At 29.7% G+C, this 19,304-nt stretch overlaps 3 protein-coding genes and 2 long non-coding RNA genes across 9 annotated transcripts; 2 read left to right on the forward strand and 3 right to left on the reverse strand.

The window, feature by feature from the left end:
- Positions 1-1,900: 1,900 nt before the first annotated feature.
- Positions 1,901-8,401, reverse strand: LOC100652246 (myoneurin). 4 transcript variants are annotated; one of them, XM_020865203.2, is made up of 6 exons: positions 7,319-8,401; positions 6,184-6,213; positions 5,980-6,063; positions 5,682-5,911; positions 5,207-5,587; positions 1,901-5,133 (listed from the first exon to the last, which is right to left on the reverse strand). In XM_020865203.2, exons 1-6 carry the CDS (start codon positions 7,478-7,480, stop codon positions 4,788-4,790), a joined length of 1,233 nt encoding a protein of 410 aa, XP_020720862.1. In that variant the 5' UTR covers positions 7,481-8,401; the 3' UTR covers positions 1,901-4,787. The 4 variants fall into 4 exon arrangements, with proteins under 4 accessions (XP_020720862.1, XP_048265562.1, XP_012167803.1 ...); XM_048409605.1 differs by adding an exon at positions 6,997-7,233 and having other exon boundaries at positions 5,980-6,213; positions 7,319-7,435; XM_012312413.3 differs by having other exon boundaries at positions 5,980-6,213.
- A 41-nt stretch (positions 8,402-8,442) lies between these two features.
- On the forward strand, positions 8,443-9,136 carry LOC125385850. Its single transcript, XR_007225548.1, has 2 exons — positions 8,443-8,532; positions 8,715-9,136. It is a non-coding gene; the product is annotated as an uncharacterized LOC125385850 (long non-coding RNA).
- LOC105666119 (cilia- and flagella-associated protein 20) lies at positions 8,838-10,231 on the reverse strand. Its single transcript, XM_012312414.3, has 2 exons — positions 9,580-10,231; positions 8,838-9,507 (listed from the first exon to the last, which is right to left on the reverse strand). The coding sequence occupies exons 1-2, from the start codon at positions 9,853-9,855 to the stop codon at positions 9,202-9,204; spliced, it is 582 nt and encodes a 193-aa protein (XP_012167804.1). The 5' UTR covers positions 9,856-10,231; the 3' UTR covers positions 8,838-9,201.
- Positions 10,232-10,617: 386 nt separating this feature from the next.
- On the reverse strand, positions 10,618-17,700 carry LOC100652128 (double-stranded RNA-binding protein Staufen homolog 2). 2 transcript variants are annotated; one of them, XM_003398111.4, is made up of 10 exons: positions 17,511-17,700; positions 16,954-17,029; positions 16,587-16,795; positions 15,951-16,493; positions 15,657-15,865; positions 15,247-15,582; positions 14,624-15,152; positions 14,289-14,497; positions 14,002-14,182; positions 10,618-13,461 (listed from the first exon to the last, which is right to left on the reverse strand). In XM_003398111.4, the coding sequence occupies exons 2-10, from the start codon at positions 17,007-17,009 to the stop codon at positions 13,451-13,453; spliced, it is 2,283 nt and encodes a 760-aa protein (XP_003398159.1). In that variant the 5' UTR covers positions 17,010-17,029; positions 17,511-17,700; the 3' UTR covers positions 10,618-13,450. The 2 variants fall into 2 exon arrangements, with proteins under 2 accessions (XP_003398159.1, XP_012167802.1); XM_012312412.3 differs by having other exon boundaries at positions 10,618-14,182.
- Positions 17,701-18,055: 355 nt separating this feature from the next.
- On the forward strand, positions 18,056-18,971 carry LOC125384652. The gene is made up of 2 exons (XR_007225542.1): positions 18,056-18,582; positions 18,846-18,971. It is a non-coding gene; the product is annotated as an uncharacterized LOC125384652 (long non-coding RNA).
- The last annotated feature ends 333 nt before the right edge of the window (positions 18,972-19,304 follow it).

The following is a 19,304-nucleotide window of genomic DNA, read 5'->3' on the forward strand; positions in this document are numbered from 1 at the left end:
GATCGCGTGCACTATGATGCAACTTTAAACTTGGATTCCTTTCGAATCCATCAATTTAATTGCGCCTTAAGTTCCATTGCTACGATATTAGCTACAAGTTACAACATTGTAGCCGTCGCGATTTTCAGATGCATATGTACTTATATGTGTATATGTGTATACTTATAGAACAAGTCATAAGTTACTTATCCATGTTATTTCGACCAAACAACTTTAATATTCGTATTATGACAAATATCGAACAAAGATATTCTATCTTAACGAATTTATTCTAACGTGTTTTATTGAGGGAAATAAAATTTCCTTTTAATAAATTGCAGTAATTCCTTTCACATCTTTAAAATCTTGCAAAATCGTGATATACCGTGAATTACATTTTCGTAAGATGATCAAGAAGATTGGCGCAAGGTTCTGATAAATTAATCAAAAGTATACGTTCTCTACTGAATTAATTAATCACGTAAAAAACATCTAAAAATATGCATCCAGTGGCACGATCACGGGAAGAAGTACACTGGCTTGTAACATTTTTCGTCTGTCTCGACTGTATATTAAATATACTTTTATAACATTAATCTTTTATTATGCACGAGCTTTTATGCTGACTCGAATAAGCAGGAAATCTTAACTGAGCATGACTTGCATCTATGCTTGATAACGACTGACTTATAAAGCTTATAAAATTATCGAACTGTTCGACTTTTACGTGTTCACTCCGGCTTTGGATTGAAATCCAAGTAGATAATTTGAAGTGTTTGACTTATTTAACTCGGTTAATTAAACTGAGCTAACATAGTTTGCATACGTCATATGATCGTTACTTCAGTTTCATCTTATCAGTGTAAACGTTTCAGTTTATTCACTTTAATTATTAATTTCTCTCTATCAGCGTTTACATTTCACATGAAATTTTTTTTTTTTTTTTGTTAATCTCAATAATCAGTGAAATGAGTTTCTCTTCGATGCTCGACGATCATTGACTAAAAAGAATCTTATTCGTTCGTTATTTTTACAGATTAGTGCATTTTATAATTAAAAACGGATTCTCGTCGATTTTTTAGTTTTCACCTAATTAATACGCAGTAGAAAGAATAGTGATTAATGACGATTTAATTTGAACGCTGACTCACGTTTTCTTATGATCTCATATTATATATATATATATATACATATACATACGTATGTATGCAGTACAAAAGGCGAAAAGGTCAGACTAACGAATGAAAGTGATTACGCGGTAAGTATGCTCCGGTTCTTACACAAATCTGACTAGAAAAAGGAAATTGAATTTTACCATTTCTGTACATTTGCCACGATTATGTAAGAATTCTATCGCGTTTCTATTAAGTTGCATTTCATTGAGCATGTGAAATGCAATAAATTCTGGAATATTTTCAGGGTAAAATACTACTAGCTTCTTTAAAATAACCAGCATTTCCCGATACGACTGATTATTCATATACAATTATCATAATTTTTCACTGCAATGTAAAATACAAGGACATAGATATCGTGTCTAGATATCGTTTAATATATAGATAAAGGAAGCGAGTTACCGCCTGTTACATGTAATACGGTAAATATGGAATACGAATAAATATGGAAAAAGGATAAGGAAATTTTATCCTTTTATTAATTTTATATGAGACATAAGATAAGACGTTGAGATAAAATTTATGACAAAGAATGATTAATTTTTTATCAAGTTGTTTTACCGAATAGAACTGTAAAATTTCGATTGTTTTTACTAAATCGCGAAAAATCAACGATAAAGAACGCGTTTAATATATTCGAGTTCGCCTTCGTCCTGTTAGATGATTATTTGATGATTATATGAAATGAAAATGATAATTAAGCAAAGGATAGAACATAATGGAATGAAAGCGTAAACTTTTACTACTGACCTTTTATACAATCATTTTATTAAGTGTCACAATTGATATTATCGACAACTCATACCTCGAATCTACATATAATTATCCAATATTTGTCTGCCGGAATACACTACGTTAGTTCACTGCTTTACTGGCACTTCTGAGATATTGTTTTAATTGCTAATTTAAACGCTAATCGCTTCTGTGTTACGTGAACTTTAAAAAAATACTCAATTTTTGACTCCTTATAGCAAGAGTTGAGCAAATCTATTTAAAAATATAGCACTAATAACTAAGACAAGATTTTTATAATTAATGTTTTATAAATAAAATAATTATATTATAATAATTATATTATATTAATTTATATTATAAATTATATTAATTTTTATAAATAACATAATTAAATTTTATAATAAGATGTTTTTACAATTAATTAACGTAATACATAAGAATACAATGTTTAACATTGTCAACAACTATAACATAATCCGAAAGCAATGTATTTGGCAGTACTAGGGTTAAAACGAAATTCAGAAGGGAGAATGATAATTTGCTCATCCCTGCTTCAAAAACTAGATGTAAAAATTGAGCCGTGAGAACGAGATCATCTCTTCATTTTCTTTCTATCAAAAATTGATTATTTTCACGGATATATAATTATCCAATAATCTTCGTCTACTTAACTACGTAACTGGCAAGCGTCTGCAAAAAGGTAATTGCAAAATATACGATTGTATCTCTAAATAAGCTAGGGTGGCTGTTCGTCAAAGCTTCCGCGTTATCAAATATTTTTTGTATATAAAACGTGAGAAAATATTTTATCGAAACATTTATTTTTAGATACTTTTAAATATCACCTGATTTAAGAAATAATCTTAGAACCGAAGCTAAATACATGATGAAAAAGACCATTGAAATTTGTTTTAAATTGAATTCGATGTGTTAATTACAATACTATTCCATTCTTCCTTGGTCCATTTCATTTTCATTATGGCGAAAGCTTGGCCACCCTACTACACTAATTTAGCAATGGTAGCACGCAGTTACATACGGTTTTTTCCGTTTGTAAGTACTACTTCTTAATTATGTGATCGTCGTACATTATTCTGTGACTGTCCATTATCAAACATCCGCTTTTTTTGAAGTATCTAGCACGTGTGCGATGTATACGATACATATGGAAGCAGAGGCTATAATCCTCTACATTTACATGACTTCTTCTCTAAAAACTCTTATCTAAAGTTTCCTAAAAGCTACTCAGACTTTAGTTAACATTTACTTTTCTTTAATCGTATATCTGTTTAAAAGAATAACATTATGATCGTTTGTAACGGTAGCTACAGCCTCTACATTATTCATTATACTTAATACTGTATCTTGAATAAACTAGACTCATCATCTTTCGTCACATACAGCCATTGATATTGTATACTAATCTCTTACATTTACGCAATTACTCTAATTTGACACAGAATTTCGTATACAGTCTTAACGTTACTTAATGATGATGTTGTTCATGTATTGTGCTAAAAATATGCCTCGAACTACAAAATTTTCTACTTTTACTTCCTAAAGAAATGCTTCCTTTTCCGGTTCTTTTCTTTTTTTCGCCTTTGGTCATTTTTTAATCATTTCGTAAATATAAATACTTTATCAAATATCGTTAAACAGCTCTTTTTATATGGACAAAATAACACGTTCCTTTTTTCAGAACGTTCATCACCATTCAAATCCATTTATGTTATTCGTAAAAATAAAATAAAATCGTTCCTTCGGTGACACGACAATCGTGAAATAAATATCAAATAATTTCAATGTCCAACCTTTTGTACCTTTTGTCTCTTGAAAATATACTAAGTACATGTTGCTTAAAAATATCACATACAATATACAGAGTACCCGTTCAAGGTTTCAAAAAATATTGTAAATTCCTTATTCGTATTTAATTATTAAAAAAAATTATATTTCGTCAAATTTAGACCAAATTTTGAGCGTACGGAAATAAATAGTCACGTTACTATTATTATTTTGTTTTATATCTACAATATCCAATACATATATACTTAAACCCATCGGATATGACTGAATTTTCTAATATACCACCGATTTATAAAAAATCACAGTTATCTTACGTTTACTAAATTTTCTTTACTAGTCAATTTTTTACGCAAATTATGAGAGATACACTTTAATCTTAATTTTAAAATTTAATACTTCATTGTGCTCATTACCGATGGGTTAATTTGTATTACATTGAAAATTATTTGAATAATACTGTTCTTCGACTGAATAATGTTCAGCATTACGTCGTTAACGATGGGCATGTAAAATAAAACTTTATTTTACGTATAATTTTTTAACGATCGCATTGTCATAAAATCGTTTTTAAGAAATGGTAGCAAGGGTGGTCTATAACTTCTACCCTTAAATATGCAGAAGAAAATGTATACAAGTTAAATATTGATAAACGGTAAAAAATACGAATTTCTTATTTTAACTAGAAAGTTTAAAACCTATCGTTATTATCACTTGTACTATATATGAGTCAATAAATAATAATCACTAAATTCATCAACAACAATGGAAGTATATCAAGTTTGATAACATCAATAAGTTAAAAAATTAAGAAAAATATATATTTGTTTCTATTTTATAATATGTAAAGAAGACCTAGTTACGCCATAAGAACAAACAACTAAGTGCTTGTCAATAACAATAAGTACCTAACACTATGTTCAAACGACTCAATTAAAGTATACAAAAGTTCCGTTGCTCCTTGCGTTTTAGCACCATTAATATTCAAAATTAAAGCTCATGTTTCTCATTACAATAGCTAATACACATGGATACGATAATATCGTAAAGTATTTTATTTTTCTAAAACCATTCTTCGTATTGGCTACCCATGGTTCATCTCATTAAATCTGCTGCTCTTTGTCTATCTCGATGTACTTCTCGAGGATGCATTCTTTTACGATGTGAGAAACAATTTCCAGAACTCGCGAAAGCTTTCGGACAATATGGACATTGATAAGGCCTTGCACCTGTATGTTGATTTATGTGAAACTTTAAATCTTGATTTCTTTTAAAAGTTTTATCACAAAGAGGACATGCGTGCGGCCTCAAATCCGAGTGCGTTATACTATGAGCTCGTAATGTAGAATTTGTTGGATAAACTCTCCCACATACATTGCATGGAAATTGTATACCACCATGGTACTCCTTGTGTCTGAATAAATTTGACTGTGTTTTAAAGCTGTAATGCGAAGAGCACTTTTATTAATAGTCGCTTCATTGGATACTCAATCAAATTTAACTGAAGTACTCACATTCTACCACATATGTCACAACCATATTTTCCCTTAGGCCGATGAGTTTCCAAATGTACTTTTAGATTTCCTTTAGTAGAAATTTTTTTACTACAAATTGGACAGATAAAATTGCTTGATGAATTATTATCAGTATTCATATGAAGTACACCATTAGTAGAATAAACTTGTTGGGATCTTAAAATAGGCTTCCCATCAAGTCGTTTATCTTTAGGCAAATGAGACCATAAATGATTTTGTAAACCAATTTGAGATATAAAGGATCGAGCACATATTGTACATTCATGAGGTTTAGTTGATACATTAGAAATAAGTTCTTCAGTATCTTCTTGTAATTTATCATTGCTCTCCTCTTTTGTTTCCTTTTTTATTTCATCAATTCTATAGGACATAAATGCAATTGAGTAAATATATAATCATACATGTTAAGTAAATACTATACCATGCTTTGTTATGTTAATATAAATATTCTTACTTATTTGTTAATGGTAATGGTTCTGGGGAGTTTGTTTTTGTTATTATTTCTTCTGTATCAGATGCTTCTGAAGTTTCTGATGCTGAATTCTCCATACCATACTGTAAAAATAACATTGGGTCTACCTTGACTTCCATTTCTTCCATACTTGGAGTATGACATTTATCTTCTTGTGACATTAATTCTGATGGTCCCAGTGGTTCGCCTTCAGCCAAAATTTCTATTGCCCCCTAGAAGATGATGAATGTTAAATAAATATCTACAGAATAAATTAAAACATATAATGATTGTAATATACTTTTGTTAATATTGTATGTAATAATCCCCGGTCTTCTATCCTCCTTGTGTTTTGCACATCTTTAACACTTTCTCTTTCTACATCCTGTATATTTGTATCATCACTATTACTATATAACTGAGATTTTAACTTTTCCTGCGTTCTATATGCCATCATAGCAAAGCGATGAATACTTTCTAATCTTTTAATGCACGTAACACATACCATTTTTGATAATTTATCTTCAGAGGACACCTACAACACAACATAATTATTGATAATAAACTGATATAAGAATAAAATGTACAAAAAATATGATATAGAAAAATAGTGATTAGAAATTAATGAAAGTATTAAAAATTATTGAAATAATAAGAAAAATCAACATTTTTAATATTTCATTATTTATTGAAAAAAAATTTTTTAAACATTGAAAATGTAAGAAAATTTTTAATAAAAAATTGACTTTAAATTATTTGTAAAATTAATAAATTTTATTTACTTTATTATAAAATAAATGATGTGTGTTTTCTGCCAGTTTCTTTTTATATGAAAAATAACCTGAATTTCATCTGAATAATTAATTTTGTTTATTTTAATCTTAAAAATATTTTTTAATATTCAAATCTTATTAAATATTTCATTTACAATCTTTCTTTATCGGAAAATTACACATTATTTATGAATTATTATATGGATAGAATTATATTTATAGATGCGCTAGTTATATAGTGCATATAGCATACTTATCGTAATCAATAAAATGCTAATTTTTAACACTTCTGTATTCCCATCAAAATGGATTCTTCCATTTCCCTAATTATGGATATTCGATTATTCCGAATACAATGTATACACATCAGAATTATAATTGCGTTAATTTTCACATTAATTTACATAAATACATAAAATATATCGTTTTGTTTAAAATTCATTTTTAAATACAGATGATTTTACAATACGATTTTTCATTAATCAACCAAATTAAATTGTAAACAATAACAAAATAATAATTTCTACGTGAGTTAATTACTTTACATGCATTATTTTTAATGTCTTATTTGTCTGTAAAAGATGTATTTCGAATTTGCATCGATGCTGTGGCATTTTACAAAATTTCGAAGTTCTGTAACAGTTCTCAAATTTTTTGAGATAAATATACATGTATCTCTTGACATGTACATAAAACAGGATACAGGCGGGATTGAGCGCGAAACATCCGGCAACGGGGTACCAAGTGGAGTTTTCGAAAAAAAATCCGCACACATGTTAGGCCTACACACGAAACTGTATGTATATACATGTAGGCGCGCATACAGCGGCAATCGCGCTGATTTACACGGAGCGGAGGAAGACTTACCAAGATGTAGAGATATTTTCGTATTTTGGTCTGCAGGTAGTGCCGTCTACCATCCTCAGCGAAAATGTGGACCCCGTCGTTTCTTGGTATGTCACTAGCACAAATTCGGCAGTGGATCTCGTCCTCCCGATCGCGCTCGAAATCGCGACTCGCCGTACCCATTTCAAAAAGAAAGAAAAAAAAATATGACGAGATATCACCACGCTAAGGAAATATTTTTTTTCTCACTAATTTATATGTACAAGCACGATTTAAAAATGATTTATGTTAAATGATTCACGCGGCCCCGTTTCACAATGTTAAATTCATTGCTTATTGCTTATTTTCCCTCCCTTTCGTTATCTTAGCACCGTGATGGAAAAACGTTGGAAACGTCCGATATAAAACTTTCAGCAATGCATCTTTACGACGTGCCAGCGTGTCTGAGAGGGTTGATTATTCTAACGATTTTTTTTACTTATGAGTCTCCCGGATTGGGTGAGATTACTCCAGCACAACGTTGACGCTTTAAAAACGACGTCGGCGCCGGGCGTCGGCGTCTCTCCCGAAACGAGTGCTCAATACAAAATATATAATAGCATTCGTCGATTTGAAAAACATATGTATATAACCAATTGTTTTATTTATGGATTCCGGTCGTATTAAACGATATTTGCTATTAGAATATTATAATGTATTTTATTATCATTCGATCGTTATTTAGGCAGGAATTAAAGATTTCACGTGGATCCATGAATTTGTATTTCTAAAATACTACCCTTTGCTAGAAATAAAGAATAAAATGTATCAACGCGGTACTCTTAATTGGTCCGCCATCTTCTTTGACTCATTCGTTCGTATTTTTTATTTTCTTCGTCAATGATTCATCGGAGTTGTTTTATACTCTCCGCTTTTATAGAATTGTGAATTTATCTCACTAGAAATAGATCTCAATCGATATATTTCTTAGATGTTGCGCCACGTCGACAAATTTAATGACAATTTTTCCAAACTTTCCCGCCATTTTTCTGAGCATGTATTACTACGCCTCATGGTAGAAGGGATGAATGTAGATGTTTTTGTCGCAGTGAAAAATAGTTCCAGGTACTTGCGAACGAACAGCCTCCCCCTTGATATGCTACGTCCCCATTTAAAAAAATCAATACTTAATAATTAGCAATTAATACACTTTCCAAGTATATACGACTGCTATCTTGTTTTCCGCAATTTTTAATGTACGTATGTGCTTTCTCCTTTTTTAGTGCGTATGTGTTTTCTTTTTATTTATGTCATTAACATTTAAATTATATAGCTTATACGAAATTTCTGCAAAAGATTATATATTTTTTACTATGTTTCACTATACATAAAACATTATTTTTGATTAACATAACAAAGTGTGATCTCTTAATTTTAGGAGAATTATGCTTTTAAGGTTAATAGATAAACGATGTTTCAAACATAAGTTATTTTTATGAATTTATATCATTTGTCTCAATAACAAAAATTAAGTTTTGCTTCATAGAAAAAGTACAAGTAATTAACTAATTAATTCATACCTTTTATTGAATAAAAAATACAATTATGGTGATTAATTGAATATAAACGGAATTACCGTACGCACACATTACGCCATCATTGCTTAATGAACATATCTTTTAATATAATTTGTACTGTAATATTTAACAGAAATATACATACATCAAAAATGAAATATATTTAACATGTTAAAACATGTTATTGTTGTTGTAACATGGTAATTTGTTAATGTGTTAAACATATATTTATTAAATAAGTATGAACTATTAATAAAAATCACGAAATTAATTAATTTATAAATATTTGTTGTTTATTCTTATTTTTTCTTAAACATTTTTGTAAAGTGTTAGGAAATTAGTACTAACTTAACATTTTGCCTTATTTTGAATTGGCAAAAATAATTTAAATTCTGCTGGTAATTCATCTTCAGAATATAATCTATCAGAAAAGTATACTCTTCGTATTCTACAGTTTGCATGGATTTGAACTCTTAATGTTTCCACATAATTTGTTCCATATGCACGTCTAGTAAAATCAGCTAAATTAAACTGAATCTGATTCCATCCATCATCCAGTCTCATTGGCATTGTACAAATAAATGGTTTTACTCTAGTTGTAGATTGATAATTACTAGCACGAAATCTACGGCGTACATTCTTGTCATCAATAACCTAAAGTCAAATATTTATGATCATTTGGTATATTGTATTATGTTACACATGATTAGTTAAACATTTTCTTACCTGGACTTCAAAAGTAAAATATTTCTTTAAATTCTTAATTATCATCACTAGAAATGGTAATTTTATACCTAAAGTTTTTCTGGGATCTGCTGGACAAGTTATATATGTAGTACTAACATTGCTGCCCAATATTTCCAATACTAAACTTTGTATATCATTATCTGTAATTCGTTTTATATGTCCGTTTCTTACTTTTTTATCCCAAATTTGTAATGGTTTGCTACCAATACTATACAATATTGATAAAAATCCACTTTGAAATGTATTTTTAAACATGTTCACTTGCTTATTTTTGTCTTTGTTAATTTAAGGAATAGTTCTTTCTATAGTGTTTCTTGTTTACAGGCATGCGTCCAGAGATCTCAATGAATTTTATGCTTTCGTTTTTATCTGTAACTTAACCTTTCATTTTATGACTTGAGGTTCACTAAAAAGTTACATGTTTTTAATAGATTTGTTGTTGAAAGGTGATTTCCACATAACACTTAACATTATTCAATCAACAAAAGCATTTCTAGTTTAAATCGACATCTTCTTTGAGAAATTTGATTTGCTAAATAACTTTAGCGATAAACATAACCTATATCGTTTGTGTTTGATCAATGTTGCCGTTAAATTTACAGCTACATCGGAAATCGATCGATTATCTCGAATTATCGATTTCAGTTGTTCGATATTGGCAATTTAAATTTAAAATATAGACGATCTGCGATTGTTTTGTTAGAATTAAATTTCAGATATATAAAATAAAAACATAATGCATTTCAAAGTTTTTATAGTCATTTATTGATGTCAAATACAAACCGATAAAGTTTAAATAAGCAATAGATATCTACGTATTAGATGACTATTCTTTAAAAGAGAGTTAACGATTTTTCGCCATAAAAAACTTTATCAGTGTAAAATCTTTACTGCCATTATTTATTTCTTAGTCTTTTTTCCGTTCGATCACGCTTTTTCTTTGCTCAATATTACTGAAAATTACATTTTATAACTGTATTCTCTTAAGGAATAAATAAGAAAAAACAAAGTAACTGATTTATTTTAAGCGCAGCTTTCATTTTCTATACCACAACATTAAAAACAATAAATCGCATAGTATGATCTTTTTTTTCCATCATTAGGAAAGCATTCTTTTAACATAAACATATACAGCATTATCAGATTAAATTAACGAGTCGTTTAAACGTTTTTTTAATAGAAATTTTTGGATAATTCACTCGCATTGTCAACTACTTTCATTGAAATTATTTCTTTAACTATCGGTACACAATTCACATAAACTTAATGTTTCAATTATACGAACATAAAATCGCTTTAATTGTTGAAAATACTAAATTGAAATTTTTGTGCATTTATTTATCAATAAGTTGAAACACAAAACGAAGTACGTATGTTTTACGACATAATAATTTACAGTTTAATAATAGTCAGGTATATAAATTTCCGTGCCAATAATACAACTGTCCGATAGTTACAGATTTAAAAGGAAAGAGTTACTTGTAAAATAAGTATTTATGGTCTGCCCAACGAGATGAGAAAGTAGACACGAATAAAATGTGATTGCTATAACTGGAATCACCACGTTTATGTCTACTCTCTTGTCTCGTTGAGCAGACTATAGATCGTCACCTTTTATTCTAATGCATCCACGTTTTCTCGGAATCACATTAATCGTCGTGTTCCATCGAGATACTTCCACTTCATACATCTTAGTAATTAATACTTTATTCACTTATTATTACGACTAACTATTGTATTACAGTTTACGCGGATAAAATAGGTCCTGCAACAGGGATACATTTTCGTAGGATTCATGTTTCTCTTTTTCTTTCATTTTCTTACTTTTTTTACTGAAAAAACTATGCGAAAGAAGTTCATCACGACTCTTTTTCATTGTTTCTTTTATTTGGAACACTGAATCCCACGTGAAGAAGGAAGGCTCACCTATGAAGCGATATTTCAGAAAAAGGAACATTCATTAACTCGGCCTCGAGTGAGCTATAAATTATTCGGAAGGTTTCGCGTTATGAATGGTTATCTGAAAGAATAAAGTATTATAAATGATATAAGTAACCCTTCTTTCCTCTCATCTCCATGATACGGAGCGTATTACATATCGTGGAAAAGTAATCAATTGCTTTACTGAAATTTTACGATCATTTGTTTATATTCTTTTTCTCTTTTTTTTGTTTAAGGGTTCATTAATATTTAAGAAATTTGTAAAATAATGGGATGAGAATAATGAATATAAGATAAGTCTTCACAAGAGAATCATATAATAGTATTATTTTCTTTTGTTCTTATATAGATAGAACGAACTCTATTTCTCGACATTATCTTCATTCATTATTGGATATTCTTTATATCATGACCAATTTAGTATCGTTATAAACTTCTGGCAATAAGACAAAATTCGACGACGTTGTCCCTTTAGCATAGTCTCATCGGAATCTTGAATACGATTAAATCAAACATATTTTATTAATAACCATGACTCAACGAGACAAATTTTGAATTATTACCATCTTATCTATAATTTCCAATACATCCAGATTATCTTCCATTTTCGTTTTAGATAACGGATGTATGAAAATTTGAATGTCCTTTACTTCTCAATATCTTGTAAAACACGAATATAACCCCAGAATGCTTCTAGGCCCCATAGAAAAGCAAATTGGGGCAATAATATGAATATATCACATTACCTTTCTTCAATTTTACAAATTCTAAAACAGAAACTCGGAGAACAATCGAGTACGTTTAAAGAGTCCCCAACCAATTGCCAAACCTGTATCATCTTTGTATTATTTACCTGTGTGCAATCTTGTAAATCATTATAATTAAATTGATTTAACAAAGCATCCTTAAGCATTTGGTGAATATTACGATCATAAAAAACTGTTTTCTCAGTTGGAGACACTTAATACACATAATTCTTTTCAATTTCTTGCAGAATCTCATTTTGGAAAATGCGCTTCTTTTGCATTGATCGTTATATATAATTTCAAAATTAATCATTATTAAGAATTTCGTTTTGCTCAACAAAACAATGAAAGTTTTTTATATGAAATAAGACTAGTCTATTAAAGTTGCTTTACATCTATGTAAATGAATCTAAATGAAGATCATGAAATTGTTTCACTGATTTGTACGCATTCATAGTAGGTAATAAGACATAAAAGACATTTTATTCGCGAGAATGAGAAAGCCAAGGATTAAATAAAGAAATTAGGAGATGGCCGCATTTCATCTCAGATTTCAATATTTTTCGCTTAATGTTTCTACAATGCTTTTATGATCATAAACCATGACTCTCTGGAAAATGACCATTTCATTTACGATGTTTAAACAGTTTATGTTTACTGATTGTGACCCTATCAATGAAATTGTTATAATAAATATAATAGAATCAATAATCACTGTTAAGATCACAATCTTGATCAAGCACCAATAACACCTCTTACTTCAAGACGTTATTACATGTTTAAGCGTAAAAAATATAATTTAAATTATATTCATTTACGCAATCATAGATACAAATTCTTCGTACCATATTTATAATCGTTGCAGAAATCCATGAAAGGCTGCTGCAAACGATCAGTTGCCGTGAAAGAAAGAAGAAAAAGGAGAAGAAAGAAGACTGTATTATTTATTGGTGCTTGAGCAATTTTTTGATGCGATTAAGGCACTGCAAAAGATTTATCCTTCATAAAAAGCTACTGATCTTCAAAATCCGCGATCCGTTAAGTTAAAGAAGCAATGGCGTTATGTATGAAGATCGAGAGTCATCGGTGATTCAATATCGAAGTTACCGTGCAATAAGGCCCAGAGAGATAGATCGAGAAGACTCATTCTCCCTCCGATTAGTTCATTCAACAACTGTAATATATGTAAATACATTAATAAAAATGGAACACATGATTAATACTATATAAAAAATAATTTTTTTAAAGGAAAATATATAAAACAACATAAACGTAAAAACAACATACATACTAATAGGAATAAAAAATTCATGATATATAATAAAAAATATTAGAAACACACAATAATGGGAACAATGACTCCTACGCCTGTCTATTTAACAAATTAAAAAGAATTCAATCAAATCGTTATGAAAAATTTTATCATAGTATTTCAGAAGATTTAACATTAAGGTTTAATATTAATGTTTACTATTAATACTAAACCTACAATGAAATCACATGTCTTTTAAGTTTTGTTTTCAGATATATATTGTTCTCATCAATGACTTTTTGAAATGTCCTTAAATTAATTTTCCTTTGCAATGCCTTAAAAGGGCAATGTAAATTAAGCTTATATGTAAATCTTAAATACTATATAACTACTTATCAATAGATCCATCCATTATATTGTTTTTAACTTGAATACTAATATGGATTCCATCCCCAGACGCACCTTTTTCTTTTTTTGTTTGTGAGTTGGATGCATTATCAAGACCCAGTTTACTTAAAGTACATAGAGCTTTCAATGCTGCTTGATTACGGCTCGCAGTTCTTGTTGGCCCATTGCCATGACAAACTTGTGGTGGATCTGTACTTAATGTTACAAGTGATAGATATTCTTTGTTTACTGCTCCCTGAAAACAAAATTAATTATTAATTTGTTATTCCATATCATATACAACTACATGTATTATCTGCTAATATATATTTTAAATTATAGACGAAGGTAGCTATATATACCTTTGGAAAATCATTAAATTCCACGCTGAAATTAAATAATTGAGACAGATATTTCAATTGATCTTTGGGAGAAACAGTGGGTGGGTTTTGTTGCTGCTGTCCTCGTAGTTCTTCAGCAACAATTTGTACGCTAGGTCCGCTGCCTAATTTAGATTCCTGACCTCCGTCTACTAATAAAAGTCCAGGTACTAACTGACGTCCAATAGTTCCTGATTAATGTAAAAATTTTTCAGGATACTTATGTATACCAAATAATGTGATTTTTAACTTTTAGTATTCATAATTTGTACATAATGGATATTATAAAAATTGTTATTATATGTACATTATCTTACCTCCTACTGGTGGATGAGATTGAGTTTCATTGATTTGTTCATCTTCTAAGAAGGTAACTTTTCGAGGTTTTTGTTCAACATTTTCACTTTCTCCTGTTTTAATCGATGGCTTCGTCGGTTGTGGTTGGGGCTTAGTGTAACCTAACTGTGTTAAAAGAGCTTCAGCCGCAGCTCTCTTAGCCAACTTTTTATTAGGACCGATTCCTTGAGCAGAATATTGTCCCATAGTAACCTCCATAACGAATTCTTTTCGCCTTGGAGCACCTTTTTCTTCAATCAGATTATAGACAGGTTCCTTCTCTCGTTTAGCTTGTTGTATTTGATCCAATCGCGAAACTGGATTAACTTCCTCTGCAGAGTCAGAGTCAGAACGTGGTTCTTGATAAACTTTTATAAGATTTCGCGACTTCTTCTTTGTTGCCGGTGGTTTGCGCTTCACGCGTACTAAACGATTTTGAATAGTTTCAGGCAATGGAGGTAGACGATTGAGTTCTTCTAACATGAACTCCGCTGCGTGTTTCTTCGATACCTATACATTGCAAATATATTATATATCACATGCTTTTTAGTTTAGTACAAAGAATCTATATAAAATATGTTATATTTTAAATACAAAAGCTTACTTTCTTTGAAGGTCCTTCTCCTAACGTGACTTTATCTCCAACAGTACATTTCGTCCTAAATGTCCGAATATGAGGCTTACCAATTTCTGACACAACTTCAAAACTAACAGGTAAGCCACGTTTTAATGCTTTTTCGTGAACTAACGATACAGGGCTCTTCAATTCTGCAATCGGATCTTTAGCTTCACCTAATGTACCGTTTTCGCCACTGTTACAAGTATTTGCTATTTCTTCTGGTAATGGCAATTGGCGCAATTGTTCTAAAGCTTTACTTGCCGCATCATGTCGTGCTGCTTGACCTGTCAGACCTCTACCAATGAATTCACGTTCTCCTACCTATAAATTAATGTTTTGAATAAAATTTTGTATCCAGAAATACAATTATAATGATGTGTTTATTACTCTTTTACCTTCAAAGATACAAGATATAATTGAGGTTCTGCATGGAAACCACGATTATATGTAGGAAAACGTGGATTAAATATTCGAGGAAAGTGTCCTAAACCGTTTGTAACATATTGTTGTAATCCTGCTGGTGGAGCTTGTCTAAAGGTATAGACAGTGGCTTCTCCTCTTTTCATAGCCAAAGCATTTAATTCAACAGTTGGTGGTAAATTTCCTATAAAGGAGAGAATAGTTTAAAACTTCATAATATTTACATTTTTCAAATATATTTTTTGTAATCAATATATATATGCATTTACCAGGCCCGCCGAAACATTTCCCCGGATGTCCAACTCTCATAGTCTTTGTAGGTTTTGGCGGAGGTCGTTGATACCACGTCTTCGTTAATGCTTCAGTAGCAGCACTATGCTGAGCTTTTTTTATGCTAGGACCTTCAGCAACATATTCTTCTTCGCCCAACTTTAGCGTTACCGTAAATCGTTTTTTGTGCGCTGGTCCTTGTTCATTAGTCAACCTATATTGATGCTGAATTTTATTAAAACGTGCTAACTCATTCAATAAGCACATTGGTGTCTTTTCTTTCATGTTTGCCAAAGCTGAATCAGTCACATTAACGTGATTTTGAGTAGGTGGACTTTGATCTCTGGACTCTCCACTGTTTGATTCATTTGTAGTTGGTTTATTTGATTCTATGCTTTGTGGTTGTTGAATGTGTTGCGGAGGTGGGGGATTTCGTTGATTATTTTGCGGTGGTGGATACTGTGGTGGTGGTACATTTGGATTTTGTAGAGTCACAGAAACAGTATTTGCTTGATCCTTTAGACTGACGCTAACCATGGTGCCTAAAAGAAGTGACCAACCCATGTTAGTTACCCCTCTAGTATTGAAAATAATTTACTAATGTACAAAAACAAGCTATAATTTATTCAATGTACCATTCGCATTATGTGCATTCATGCCCATCAACATTGGTTGCCTTGGATTTCCATGTGGTGGTCCAGGATGTTGCATGTGATGAATGTGTTGTTGATGGGGGGGCATGGACAGTATTTGTTGATGTGGATTCCGATGCGGTAACGGATGCTGAGGCTGATGTAAAGGGGCCATATTTGCCTGCTGCATAGGACGCATCGGACCACCCATTCTAATAAAACATCAAATAAAATAAATATAAAAATTTAAGTATTTAGTGTTTAGTGATCACTTCATATTTTATCATTATGAAATAAAAATATTTAAATATACATCATACTCCTGTATGAGCTACAAAGAATTTTGTAATCATGATATTATATTACAAACCTGTTATGATCTCGAAGTTGGTTTTGCATTGTGTGATGTTGGTGACGTAACATCATGTACAAAAATTATGCAAAACCTAAAATGAATAAAAATATTGAATAAAAAATATTGTACCAAATTCATTTAAAACAAAAGAGTTTAGGGTGATACCATCTTTTATTGTGAGATGACATATTTGTAATGATATTTTTTCTGCATTAACTATTCTAATATAAAAATATTTAAATATTTTAAATATTACTTCATCAATGTAAGTATTACACATAAACGGCATACTTTTGATTTTATTATTTTAGGTAAACTAATATATTGCATGAAAATGACATTGTAATGTTAAAAACAATGAGTAATTCAGAGGTAATAGATATTTGACAGTAATTGTACATGTAAATCATATTACACATATTACGAGCTGTATTTAGAAAGATTCGTTTATAATTGATAGGCGTAACAGCGTTAATCGCGAATAAGAAATTTCTGTTCTAATGAAGTAGTCAATAGACAATGGGCTTGGCCCGGCTATTTGGCAGCGGAATTATGCGGTTGAATTTTCTTACCAAAGTTTATTCTATTTCACGAAAATTTTCAGATTATTCAACAGCGAAATTTCCGACGAAACAGATCTGCCACTTAAGGGAACACTGCCAAGCCCTTTATGCGGCTATTGGCAAACAGTAAAGAAAAATCGTCTGTAGACTAAAATGCGGCCATTTTGATGTGAGCCTCTCGGTCACCGTCTCTCATCCCTTCCAATCATCCTACTTGCCGATTTTTTTAAAAGTCTCTAATATCGATTATACTTATCGATACTTCTCATTTCTTTAAATCACCAGTTATTAATAATAATTTTTCCATATTATTTACAAGAGTATTTCGTTTAAATATACTATTTAGTTACTAATATTCTTTAATATCAATAAAATATATTGTGTGTAACGTTGTATTATAGATTCAAATTTTGAAACTGAAGTAACGGATGTAATCGACATTTACTTTGATATTATTGATTGAAATTTTATTAATGCTGTTGATAAACACGTGTACATATATTTGTACATTTATACTTAATTAAAATTTCAAGAAGAAATACCAAAGGTTTGCTAATAAAGTTTCATATATTAGTTAATTTTATGGAAAATAGATGTTTGATGTATAAATATTAATATTACAATTTTATATATACTTTCTGTTATAAATAAAATCAAGCCAACAATAGATGTTTATTAATTTTTTGTCACAACTTTGTGTTACAATATTTCAATATCAATATGTTATTTATTAAATGAAATAGTTTAACGTGAATGTATATTTATCTGCTGCTATAAACTCCCGATGGCTGCGCAATAAATTTTTATTCTTAAATAATACTAAAAGAAGTTATGTAATGTTCCATTTATAAAATAAGATTGTTTATATAGATTATTTGACCAGTAATTGTTTACGTACAAGACACATTGACTTGATACAAATATCATCGGTATTATCATCGTGCATAAATTTTCAGATTTTCTACTATTATTATTATATAACTTTTATTTACATTCTGTATTTATATTAGAACAAATTTTAAACCAAACTTGAAATAATATTAGTGCGAAGTATGATAAACATAACCTATATTTCATATATGTATGTATATTCTAGTGTATACTAATCGTCTTTTTATTATTCAAATACTTGATTATAAATTTTATGTGCAAATGAATAATTTTCGTAATTAATTTGAAATATTAGATGAAAATAACACACCATATAAAATGTTTTAATTATCTTTTAATTTATTTTTTAAGCTTATTTGCTATATTTCTCTTTTTAAATATAAACGTAAAAATGGAACAATCATTTCAATATAAGTTTTTTGATAGTAACCGTTAATATATGCTTATTTACAGTGGTATATGTACAATAACGCACATACTAATACATTAGATACAAGGATAACCAACTGAATGTATTTTAAAGGAGACAATAAGAACACATATATAATATGGATATAATAAATTACAATTTGAATTGAACTTAGAAGTAAATTGAAGATATTTAGCTAATAAAATCATCATCTTAATTTAATGGACTGTAGGGCATAAAAAATTGTAAACACTAATATTTTTCTAGTCTTTTCCTTCAAAGTATATAATTTAGTATTTTTTAATGTGCAAAAGTATCAAATTTATAATTTTTCATTTTTTAAAATGATTTTTACATATTTGAATTATAAAATTCACTTTCATGAAAAAAATTACAAACGAACACTTTTTTTATAAACTTATAAGATGCATTATCTTAATCAAAATAGTACAAAGTATTTTCCTACATTTATGACATTTTTTATAACCATCTTCAATTAATCT

This window comes from Bombus terrestris, chromosome 10 (genome assembly GCF_910591885.1).
Source record: "Bombus terrestris chromosome 10, iyBomTerr1.2, whole genome shotgun sequence".
In the NCBI taxonomy this organism is placed as follows: domain Eukaryota; kingdom Metazoa; phylum Arthropoda; class Insecta; order Hymenoptera; family Apidae; genus Bombus; species Bombus terrestris.

Bases quoted from the DNA above. Each gene is read 5' to 3' on its own strand.
- LOC100652246 (XM_012312413.3), bottom strand. From the start codon at position 7,480: ATGGGTACGGCGAGTCGCGATTTCGAGCGCGATCGGGAGGACGAGATC. The intron at 6,214-7,318 runs GTAAGTCTTCCT...GTTGTGTTGTAG, and splicing joins GAAAATATCTCTACATCTTG to GTGTCCTCTGAAGATAAATT. The intron at 5,134-5,206 runs GTGAGTACTTCA...TTCGCATTACAG, and splicing joins TGTGACATATGTGGTAGAAT to CTTTAAAACACAGTCAAATT.
- LOC105666119 (XM_012312414.3), bottom strand. From the start codon at position 9,855: ATGTTTAAAAATACATTTCAAAGTGGATTTTTATCAATATTGTATAGT. The intron at 9,508-9,579 runs GTAAGAAAATGT...ATTTGACTTTAG, and splicing joins ATTTTACTTTTGAAGTCCAG to GTTATTGATGACAAGAATGT.
- LOC100652128 (XM_012312412.3), bottom strand. From the start codon at position 17,009: ATGATGTTACGTCACCAACATCACACAATGCAAAACCAACTTCGAGAT. The intron at 16,494-16,586 runs GTACATTGAATA...CACTTCTTTTAG, and splicing joins GAATGCACATAATGCGAATG to GCACCATGGTTAGCGTCAGT. The intron at 14,498-14,623 runs GTAAGATAATGT...TACATTAATCAG, and splicing joins ATCTCATCCACCAGTAGGAG to GAACTATTGGACGTCAGTTA.